The sequence below is a fragment of the Siniperca chuatsi genome, linkage group LG10, assembly GCF_020085105.1.
Source record: "Siniperca chuatsi isolate FFG_IHB_CAS linkage group LG10, ASM2008510v1, whole genome shotgun sequence".
Taxonomy (NCBI): Eukaryota; Metazoa; Chordata; class Actinopteri; order Centrarchiformes; family Sinipercidae; genus Siniperca; species Siniperca chuatsi.
In genome coordinates this window covers 292,591-304,391 of record NC_058051.1, presented here as the reverse complement: position 1 = coordinate 304,391, position 11,801 = coordinate 292,591, and the positions used below count along the sequence as shown (strand labels likewise).

General features: G+C 43.4%; 1 protein-coding gene across 1 annotated transcript; it reads left to right on the top strand.

The window, feature by feature from the left end:
• Window positions 1–3,428: 3,428 nt before the first annotated feature.
• Window positions 3,429–10,497, top strand: LOC122883706 (putative beta-lactamase-like 1). Its single transcript, XM_044212767.1, has 7 exons — window positions 3,429–3,584; window positions 3,792–3,932; window positions 5,922–6,025; window positions 6,150–6,307; window positions 6,756–6,976; window positions 8,636–8,741; window positions 8,909–10,497. The coding sequence occupies exons 2-7, from the start codon at window positions 3,827–3,829 to the stop codon at window positions 9,885–9,887; spliced, it is 1,674 nt and encodes a 557-aa protein (XP_044068702.1). The 5' UTR covers window positions 3,429–3,584; window positions 3,792–3,826; the 3' UTR covers window positions 9,888–10,497.
• The last annotated feature ends 1,304 nt before the right edge of the window (window positions 10,498–11,801 follow it).

The following is an 11,801-nucleotide window of genomic DNA, read 5'->3' as shown; positions in this document are numbered from 1 at the left end:
CCTTGTGGAACTCAGTGACTAACTTTGGCGTGCACGGAGGACTCACCGTTAACATGTACAAACTGAGATCGATCTGATAGATAGGATTTAAACCAGCTTAGTGTATTTCCTTTAATGCCAATTACAGTGTCTCCTTGGTTGTATTGTTCCACTGGGTGGTGCAGGTTACTCTGGGGGCTGAACTGTATTCACTGTAGGAAATATCCATAATACAGTTCAGCTGCATCATTTGGGGTTAAGACTTTTTTTCCGTCTTCCTCTCAGCTGTTGTTGCCATGGTAAGCAGGCTCATTTATATGCATCAGTATTTACGTGGTGCTTTGCGTTGACCATTTATGGTTGAACGTGGGCGTGTAGAGGGCGGGATATGAGGCTGATCCACCTGCGCACATTTCCAGGTGGACTGTGATTTTTAAAGGGAAAGTTGCCTGCAGGTTTGCGTGCGCACGGTTTTATAAATCTGACTTATTTTTTCCGGTGCACTACATTTTCGGCTTTTGTGCGCATGTACACTTAGTATGAATCCTACGCACTGCTTTATAAATGAGACCCCAGTATGAAGTGGTTGTTATTTGTGGGGCTTTAACTGTGCGTCGTGCCTCTGGGCTCATGGAGAGCAGTTTCCTCGCCTCTGCTCTCTGCTGGACTGTTATAATGCATAATCATCCGTTTCTCAAAGCAGCAGGTTTTATGTTGTTTTTCACTTTCATTCCCCCATGGTGAATATCAGTTATTGTACTGTCTGTGCAAACTGTGCACATATGATGTACCTACTGTGATGCACTATTGCTTCGCCTGGCTGCTGCCATGATCACTGGAAAGTCTGGGTGATGCCCCTTTATAAATGTGCTTCAGTTAGCACCAACTCTGAATTTCACTTTAACTCAAATTTTACTCTATATGAATGCATATTACCTAATTTACATACCTGCAAATAGCACCAGAGCACCGAGACGCTATTTGTTTGGCAGCGCAGTTACACGGTTTCTTTTGGTCATGTTTGTGCAAGTTTAGCAGCTGCAAAAGCCGTGCAATCCTTTTGTGAATACGCCCCTCTCACACTGAGAAGAAATGAAACGAGTGCACATAAATTAGATAAATAAAATTAATTCTTTCAGGGGGGTGGAGAGAAACACTGCTAAAGGGTAGCTCCCGCGTGGTGGAAACAGTATTGCCAAATCTTCACCAGTGGACATATTTCTACTATTGCGCAGTATATACCGTCATGACGCCCAGTAGACATATATCAGGGTTCAATTTGTTTAAATGATTAAATATTTTATTATGTTAAAGTTTAGGAATTGAAGTGGAGCAATGATTGAGGGTTTTTGGGATGATGCGTCCTGGAGAGTAAAGTGTGTTTGTGTTTGATTATGCTTGTGTGTGAGGGGTTGAAAAGATCTTTGATTTTCGCCCGCTGTCACCGGTTCTCATATTACCAATTAAGCGCAACAGACAAAACCACACACATAAACACAATTGTTAGCCAGTAATTTATTAATATAAAAACAATAAGCTGAATGTGTTCTTGATAGTGATGAGTGGTGAAGTTAGGATGCTCCTTTAGGCTTCTGCACCAAATAGTCAAAATTTGCCTTGCTGGGACGTGACATGCGTCTGCTCCAGGAAACACTTTCCACAGTCAAATATCACCACGGTGTTTTCCAAACCGCAGGGCTCAAACAAACGTTATTATATTTAATGACTAATGTAACTGTCGCGCACAGCGAGCCAAAGCTTTCTGAAGGTGGTGCTGTCAGTCTGCAGCAATCACACATGGAATTTATGAAATACAGTTTTTGTTGTTCTCTTTGGTATGTTGGGATTTATTCCATAATTACATAAACAAAAGGTCTGATCTTTATAAAATAATGAAATGTTCATCAGTATAGCTGCAGTATGCATGGAACAACATATGTTAGATCAACAAAGCAATGACATGTTATGTTTATGTGGTATTGTGGTGAATTTATCATGAAATATAGTCTGATATGTAATTTTGTCCAAGCTGTGACGTCAGATCGCTGTACTTTGGTTGTGCTAATAAAGATGGGAAATAGAAATAACATGTGGTGACGTGATGACATCTTTTGGAAAAAAAGATTTTCCTGCAGGAGTCTGGTCTAGAGCATCACGGTAACGACCAACGATTAACCCTTTTGTTACCCAAATAGCATAAAGAGGCAACTGCACCAAAAACCTTTGTGTGATCCTCAGGTGTTACACATATATTGAAATAAAAACTTGTTGGTCCTTGTTAAACAACTGATCCACACGTAGAGTAATAAAGATCAGTGTTGATACAAGATGTACTTATTATATGTATGAGGTGAGGGATCATGCTTGTTAGCCACCAAGGTTGAATGGTCTTACAACTTGAGTACAGTGGAGAGCATTTATTTAAAGCCTACAGTTCCCTCTAGTGGTTGAACAGATAACTGCACACAAATACATCATTTGGAGGCAACAAGTCAGAGTAGCTGGAACACATGAGGTGTGACTGTGTGCTACTGTGTGGCCTTCTTCAGCCCTGGACCACGTGACCTGAGTTTGGAACGACAGGTGGTCGTATAAGGTGGTTCGGGACCTTCCAGTTGTGCCTTGACACCATTTATTATACAAAGAGAATTTATACACGCAAACTAAGAGGACAACCACGGGGTCACCCATCTCCTCTACAGTAACACGTTTGAACCGATCACCCTGACAACAGCTCCTACACCACCTGACACCTGGTATGTGGACAACACTTTGACCAAACTGCACTGCTCCAGTATCGACACATCATGTTCACATGTGAACAGGAAGAGGATGGTGAACTTTTACTCCTGGGCACCGCAGTGTGCAGGACACCCACAGACCAGGAGCTTCATCTGAACTCTGAACACCTCTAACAACATAAAGATCGGTGGGGAGGAGCCTCCTACACAGAGCATCTGGTCAGTGAGGAGGAGGATGGAGAGGGGGAGCTGCAGCAGGTCTACGACTTAATGATGACAATCCCAACCTGTCTTTGGACCAGGACGGACACTGCCAAAACCACAGGGACCACCAGAAGGATCCCAGTGGGACTCCTTTATGTGGACTGGTCAGAACATCTATCCAGAGCTCTGCTGGTCCACCCTAAAGACAGGAACTCTTAAAAGCTCTTAAAGATTTTAATCTCCACATTATACTTAACCCTCCCCCGGCCCTCTGATGTGGTGATGAAGAGCATCCAGCACTGGGTGGGTGCAGTAACCCAAGAGGATGTGAGATGATTAAATTGCTGGGGATGAGTGCTTAGCAGGGTCCCAGCCTACAGGCCTCCTTACGTTTGGCTCTGCGGCTGAATCTCGCAGCAGATTATGATGTCACGGCGGAGTGGGAATAGAACCAGCCCTTCATCTGGAGCCGGGGATCACAGGCAGGATTAAGTGCATGCAGGTAGTGGTCTGTATAGCAGTAGAGCTGAGTGCATGCAGTCCTGCTGGCTTCTCCCCTGTGGATCTCGCAGGAAATGACATTGTGGATTTTTGCCGTCTGAAGATGAAGAATCACACAAAGAAAATGAGCGACATCTGAGGCTTGTTTCCCCTCCTTCGGTAAGCTAAATGATTGGTTCTGCAGCTGCTGTTTGTGAAAGTCATTTCCTTTTCTGCCAAACCAAATGTTGTACATGAAACAACAGAAAAAGAAAGCAGTTAAAGAAAAATGTCTTTGTCAGATGTAATGAAAAACATGCCTGTGAGGTTTGTGCTTCATGTTGAGGTATTCTTCATTACTTTCTAACAACAACACTTTATTTGTAGCCTGCGTCTGCTGCCCATAACAACCAGTGAACAAGATGAAGGTGAAATGGACCATGCTGGGCATGGTTGTCTTCTTTCTGCTCTCCGTGGTCATGACCTGCTGCTTCATATGGCAGTACAGGTTGCCAAAGCAGAAGACAGGTAAAGTTTAACTAGCCAACACAGAGGTAACACGCACACATAGACTAAGAAATACAGAATGACTCCAACCAGGAACTACTTTTGGACCTGGGCCTTCCTTAGCCTCTTTGGTGATATAGCTCGTTTGCAGGAGCTGCAGCAGGATTACACAAAGCTGGAAATAGTAGGATTAGTAGGTGAGTTAAAGCAGACTGTAACTCCTGCTGAGAGACAGGAGGAGGAGGGAGAGAGGAGCTGAGCAGTGCCGGATGTTTCTGGATAAAATGACAACGGCCACTGCCTTCAGATGCTCATGCTTTGTATGTGACATAAATCTGTATTTGGCTCAGGGACAGCTCAGCGTTCAGCGTGTACTGACTGACTGTGTCTAACACGCTGTGCCTGAAGGAATCAATAAGTCACATAATTAAAGCAACTCAGCTTTACAACCTCGCGCCCCTGGGAACATGAAAGCAGGTTGACGTGAACTGCACAATATGATGGTTTTATGGCTCGTGTTTACAGGCTGGATTCTCTACTATCTACTAGCACAACTAATATAGATTATCTGTACTTAATTCAGTGCAGATGTATTACAAACTGCAGAATACTGACTTAATAGAAGACCGTATTAGTAAAAATGTGATAATCTATCAGTACAGATGTGCGTTAGATACCAGTAACAGGCCTAGCAGAGATAGATGTGTGTCGTCACAATTAACCAACCAGGTGTTTTCCCCACTTTTAGGATCATGCGAGTCATGTACTGTTACGTAAAGGGTCAGTAAAAAGTAATGATGTATCAAAGAACAATGTAATTTCTCAGTTGTGAGCAGCACAAATTCCATTCACTTCCATTGTATTGGGGTTGACAGACAGAGATGTCAGAACCTGGACAAGTAAAACCAGAACTATCTGCACGGACTGATACACACCAACACACCAGATATGTGAAGATGCTCTTGCTAGTCGTGTATCGGATATGGGGAGCAAACTGGCAAATAGTCACTGTTCTCAAGCTGAGGGGGCGTGGAGCCATAGGGATGAATGGGATTTATGAAGAAAGGGTATCCAAACAACAGTGCTCTAATGTTAGCAATGCTATCAAGATTCAGCTTAGCTCTTTTTATTACAAGTTTCTCCAATATTGTTAAAGGTTGATCAAACATACGCATGGGGGGCATGAATTTGGTTTGGCTTCTCAAGTGAGTGACAGGTGTAGTCCATCACCCACACAAGCAGTGAAATAATACACATTTCAACAACTCCAAAAGCTGTCTAATTTATAGTACATGTTGTTGTTGTTGGGTTTTTTTTTGTTCAGTTGCAACAGAACTCAAACCCACTAACGTTACTGGAACTGCTCCTACAACTACCATGTTTTGTTTTCGACATGTGTTAAATACACAACATATCACATCTACAATAGACAACTTTCGAGTTGTTGGAAGGTATGTTTGTCACTTTTGACTTTGCTAGGCTTCCAGTCTTTGTGCTAAGCTAGGCTAAACAGGACCTGGAACTAGTCTATCTGTGTTGGATGCACAGAGGTAATGACTGACAGTAGGTTTGACAACAAACAGCTGAACCTTAAGTTCAAAGTCTTTTACATGTTTAGTTACGACACATTTAATCATTTTCTGCAATTTTGTTTAAATATTTATATATATTTAGTATATTATATACTTATATCCACTTTGTACTTAATTTATCTTGCCTGTATTATATTTTATTTGCTCAGTACTTCTGTTCCTGTGTGCACTGACGTGATCGTGAGCAGCTGTAACAGAGTTTCCCCTCGGGGATCAATGAAGTATTTCTGATTCTGATTCTGAATTACCCACTACAACAAATTCTAAAAGTTATCCAAAGTCAAACCTGGGAGCTGCCAGAACAGTTGTACTGTGCATCTCTGGTTGTACAATCAGGATGTATATCCTACCATGACAGATAGATTAGTTGTGTCTGCATGTTTCACATGTGATGAGAGTCTTTTCCCCTTTTCCACAGAAGTGGCTGTAAACAAAGCGACGGTAGAGGAGATGTGCCCTCACTTCCCTGAGCCTGTGCCCCTCAAACATCCCATCACATCGCTGAGAGCAGCCTTAGAAAAGGTGAAACTCTTTCATTTTTCTAATTCATATTGTTTTATCACATAGATGTTCTGGATGTTGTTGTAGTTATTCTTACTGAAGTTATTCTTACTGAGGTTATTCTTACTGACGTTTCTCCTAACAGATAGATGTCCTCCTGAGGTCCAGCGTTCACACCACCAAGCTGCCAGCGATATCAGCCATCGTGGTTTTAAATGACTCTGTTCTGTGGAACGGAAACTTTGGCAAGAAGAACATAAGCGACCCCTCCTCATCTGCACCCAATGAGTACACAGCGTTCAGGTGAGATTTACAGTCACACAGTGTGTAGAACAGGTGTGGAAGAGATTTACATAACACATGACAGAGATAAGACAAAAGGGAAGTGGTGATTTGTCTAAATGCCAAATCCTTAGTTATTAATATTATCAGTCAGGCAGTCCATAATGTTAGCAGCTCCATCTGAACAACAATCATTACCACACGTGATGTAACCTGCTGTCTAATTCTTCTATTGGATATTGCATTTGATCTGAAGCTTAGAGTTAGAATTAGGGGTAGGAGTTAGGATTAACCCTTCATTGTATTAAGTAAACTACATATAGGACCTGGGATCACTGAGACTGAACCACTCACTAAATTAATCTGTGCAGCAGCAGTGGGAATGCTATGTATTATTAATCCAGGATACATTTATTTAATCAATCGGAATAAGCATGTGTTGCGCTCACTTTAATCACCGTGACTGCAGGATCGCGAGCCTCTCTAAGATCTTCCCCACACTGATGCTTTACAAGCTGTGGGAGGACGGCCTGGTGGACTCTCTGGATGACCCTCTGGAGAAGTACGCAGACAACTTCACCGTCAAGAACCCGCTGGGGAAAAGTGGGGGGCCAGCATCTTCGTCGGTCAGGACCCTCGGCAGCATCTCTCCTGCACTTACCCTGCGCAGGATGGCCAGCCAGCTCTCTGGTAAACACACCACATCTTTGATTAATCTACATCAAATGAGAACTGTGTAGCCTGGTTCCAGACCTCTGAATCACCGCCATCATCTCTGTTCAGGGAAGTCAATTTAGGTCATAGTTAGCTAGCTTTATAGTTATATTCATGAGAAATAGCAACAGAAAATTGATACAAATATGCTACAAGCATGGATGAGAACATGGACACAGCTGTACAGGTTGCTGTAAGTCGACATACCGAAATAACTTTTAAAACAACATCTTTCTTTTTCTTAGTCACAAAAAAACATTAAGTTTACTGTTAACTGCACCTGCAACTGCAGTTATCTGTGTCAATTCAAAATGACGTTGGCAGGATTGATGTGCCACTACTTAAGGCAATAGAAAACTACTCCCCAGTAAGAAATTAGCCAACATGAACACAAAACAAAATGAAAAGTGAAACAAAATGGCAACTCTGATTGTCTGATCATCAAGCTAAGATCTTTGGACAACAAAGACAAAAATGATGGATGGATCTGCCTCTCTTGAAGTGCCAAGTTCATAACAAAGCTGTTATATTGTGTAACTGGTGGTTCCACTTCCAGTCACCCCATTATATCATAATCAAATAGATCAGCAGCATTGTGTGAAGATTTATTGGTCAAAATGTAGGTCTAGACTCTCATACTGGACACCATAATTCCTTTTAAGGACACGTCTCTACCACCCACTATGGCACCTTAGCTAACCTGGGCTCACATGAACAGAGAGAGGAGCTATAATTACTTACACTGAGCTGTGTCCCTAGAGCTAATCAGCTCTGTGCTCTCAGAATAAAAAGGAGGGATTAACGGGGGGGGGGGGAAGACCTGCTGGGGGTAGAAGTCCATTTATGTTTGACGATACAGACTCAAACCATGACACAAGCTGCTGGACAGTGGAAAGAGAGGGGATCACTTTTCTTCAAAATTCACCAGGTTTCGTGCTAACACTTGCTAACATGGAACCAGGACAAACTGAAATGTTGACCTGATGATGGCGCTAGTTGAAAATTCAGAGGATCACCAAAGTTTGTTCAATTTATCCTGAGGGGAACATGAATGTCTGAACCACATTTCATCACAATCCATCCAATAGTTGTTGAGATACTTCACTCTGTACCAAAACAATTCCCCCTTGTGGTGGCGCTAGAGGAAAGGTCAGGGGATCACCAAAGTCAGTAGGATTCATTGTCTGGGAACCATAATTGTCTGTACAAAATCTTAGAGATATTTCACTGTATACGTGTAACGTTTGACCTGGATGGTTGTGCTATGTGATCTTGATATCTTGTTGGGGCCATGAAAGTCTTAGCTGCTGCTGTGTGTCTTCTGCAGTGTGGCTACAGCAGATTTAAATTCAGACCTGTAGAACAAAATATGTGTTTGACATATATAACAGAAGAACATTTGATTTGTGACTGATGTCCAGTATGCTGGTGATCTATTTACTCCATTAAGTGAACCACATCAGTGCCAGTGGTGCATTACGTTCTTACACAGATATCTGTGAAATGTTTTAATGTATGATTACTAAGCACAGTCCCTTCTTTAAAGCAGCCAGTGCGTTCATGACTTCATGGACGAAACAGCCCACAGATTTACTCCCCAGTTTCACTCACGAAGGTGTTGTAATATTTTGACAGGGTTACCCAGAAGATTAAGGTCAACTAATCTCCTTTGGAGTGGAGACACAGAGGCAGCCCTTGATTTGTTACAGGATGATGTCCTTGTGGCAGATCCAGGCACCAAGTAAGACTCTGTTTCCTTCCTGTGTTGCTCTATTTTTGACTGTGACGACTTCAGACAATCTGTGCATTTCTCTGGTCTGAAAGGAAAGAAGGGGTTGATGTCTATGTTTAGAGGACCCTTTTGGTATTTTGTATCCATCTGTGACATTACTGTCTCTTTTCCCTCAGATGTCACTACAGCAACGTTGCTTTTTCCTTATTGGCCAACATCTTGGCCCAGAAGGTGACTGGCTCAGACTTTGAGAGCTGGGTGTCAGACAACGTTCTGGAGCGTCTCAGTATGGAGGACACTGGTTTCAACATAACTCCAGCCATTCAGAGGCAGATGGCTGTGGGTGTGTACAGCAATGGCCAGCCGGCTCCCCTCTACAACCTCGGCTGGTATAGACCTGCAGGTCAGATGTATTCCACAGCGGCTGACATGGCCAAGCTCATGATGGCTCTTCTGGGTGCTTACGGCGGGACTCTGCTCCGCCAGGACACCCTGAACACCATGCTGACCCCAGTCTTCCGATGCCACAGCAGCTACTTCGCCAACTCCACCGGCACACCGTGGGAGATCAACGAGCAGTTCGGCTATGATGTGGTGAGGAAGGACGGGGACCTGGACGGTTACGCTGCCACCCTGTCCCTGGTGCCACGGCTCAAGCTGGGACTGGTGGTCCTGATGGCCGGGGTTCGGCCTGCAGACCAGGACCTTGTGAGCCAGGCCTACGGCTATCTAATCCCTGCAGTGGAGAGCGCTTTCAGGAACGCTCGACGAACTCTCAGACCGCCACCTGACCCAGCTCCATATGTGGGCTTTTTCACTTACAGGAATATGACTTTCTATGAGATTAAAGTGGACTCGGACGGGGTGCTGGTCATGCAGCAGTTTGGACCACAGGTGAACACAACTGTGCCGTCCAAGTACCGAACTATTCGGCTGGATTACCTGCAGGACAGGGTGTTCAGGGTGGTGTTTGAGAGCCCGTACCCTTGCAAGCTGAAGGTTAACAGCGCCTCGGTCTCCCTGGAGGCACAGGACAGACAACTCTTCAACTTTTACCTCTTCAGCAAGAAAGGTGTGTCGCCAGGGTTTGATTCCCCAGGACTCAACACTTACAGGGTGACAAGGATAGCTGGCAGACCATTCTTTACTTCATAAAGACAGAAATTCAACTTAGAACAAGTTTCTCCATTGTAACTGGAAACTTGTTTCAAGGGCAAACGCAGTGGGAAACTCAATATTGCAAACACATGGCAGTTTTGATGTGGTCAGTGTGATGAGATGCTCTCTTGCTTTAATATGATTCATCTGAACGTGTATTTTAATGTTATCATAAACTCCTCTGCTCATAATACCAATTTTATCATTTAGTCTTGTCCAAATCTCCAAAGGAATCTTTGAAAGTTATTCAGGGTGTACTGACTGACTGTGTCAAACACGCAAAACTGATGTTTATTGTATAAATGTTTGCTAAGATGTGTTTGGTTAATGGACAACATGGCAGTATTCCTTTTCAACCTTTAAGTGCCTACAGTGTGACCTAGAAAGAGGAAAAACACAATTGATTGAAATGTCAAGTGGTCAAGTTTTTCAAGATTCAGATCCACCAGGGAAGCATGTAAACATGTTATTGATGTGGAATAAATAGCAACGTTACAAGATAATATGCTAAATAAAATTCACATTATAAGTGCTTATTAAACGTTTATTAAGCAATAAATTATTGAAAATGACATGTAAACATCAATTTACAGTGGTGTGAAAAAGTGTTCGCCCCTTCCTGATTTCTTATGTTTTTGCATGTTTGTCACTTAAATGTTTCAGATCATCAAACAAATTTAAATATTAGTCAAAGATAACACAAGTAAACACAAAATGCAGTTTTTAAATGAAGGTTGTTGTTATTAAGGGAAAACTAAATCCAAACCTACATGGCCCTGTGTGAAAAAGTGTTTGCCCCCCTAAACTTAATAACTGGTTGCTCCACCCTTAGCAGCAACAACTGCAATCAAGCGTTTGCGATAACTTGCAGTGAGTCTTTTACAGCGCTGTGGAGGAGTTTTAGCCCACTCATCTTTGCAGAATTGTTGTAATTCAGCCACATTGGAGGGTTTTCGAGCATGAACTGCCTTTTTAAGGTCATGCCACAGCATCTCAATAGGATTCAGGTCAGGACTTTGACTAGGCCACTCCAAAGTCTTCATTTTGTTCTTCTTCAGCCAAAGAGCGTGGTGACAAGTAAATGTAAATGCAATAGACTTGGGGCGCTGTTTCACTGGCACACTGAATTACCAATTACCAAAAACATTAATTGCCATTTGAATAAAGAGACCAAAAAACTTCCATACAGGACCAACCCTGTAGGGGGCGTGGCCTCGTGCATGCCGCAGCTGCTGAACGTAGCGGAGCATCTAGCAGCTAAAGAGCCAGATGTTTCCCTCAGCAGCTGGTGGAGACCAAACACAGAGCTGACAGAGAGAAGACCGGACTGACGTCCATCAGGAGACACAGACACGCCTCCTGATGAAGCGTCATGTGACTCTGTAGCTGCTGGAGGCGGAAATAAGCAGCTGTTTGATCACAAGGTCATGTTCTTTGGATGACCTTGTGATCAACTTGTAAGGTGATAATATGGCCAGTGGTCTGTACGAGCAAACCCTCCATAAATACACTGAAGCAATGCTGTGTGCAGAGCAGGGCTGAGAGACACGCAGAGAGGAACAGCGAGATGAAGATGACCATCAGTGCGTCCGTCTTCCTCAGAGTTTTGGTCCAGCCGTCCAGCGCCGTGACTGTTGCGAGGTTTTCTTCGGACTCTGTTAATACATGAGTGGTTGCTTTTGCTTTCTGTGGCATCACTTCTGATGAGCACTCTCATCACCATCACCATTGGTGGTAACATCGTGCTGTTTTCCACCAGTACGCTTTCAGTGACATATTGATCTTATCTCTTGGAAAAGGTTAAGGCACGTGTTGTCCGACCACGTCAGGAATCAGGTGTTTGTCCTGAACGTCCACACTGGAAGGACGAGTGAAAAGCCAGCCGTCATATCAACTTTTGGGTTGCCAGGT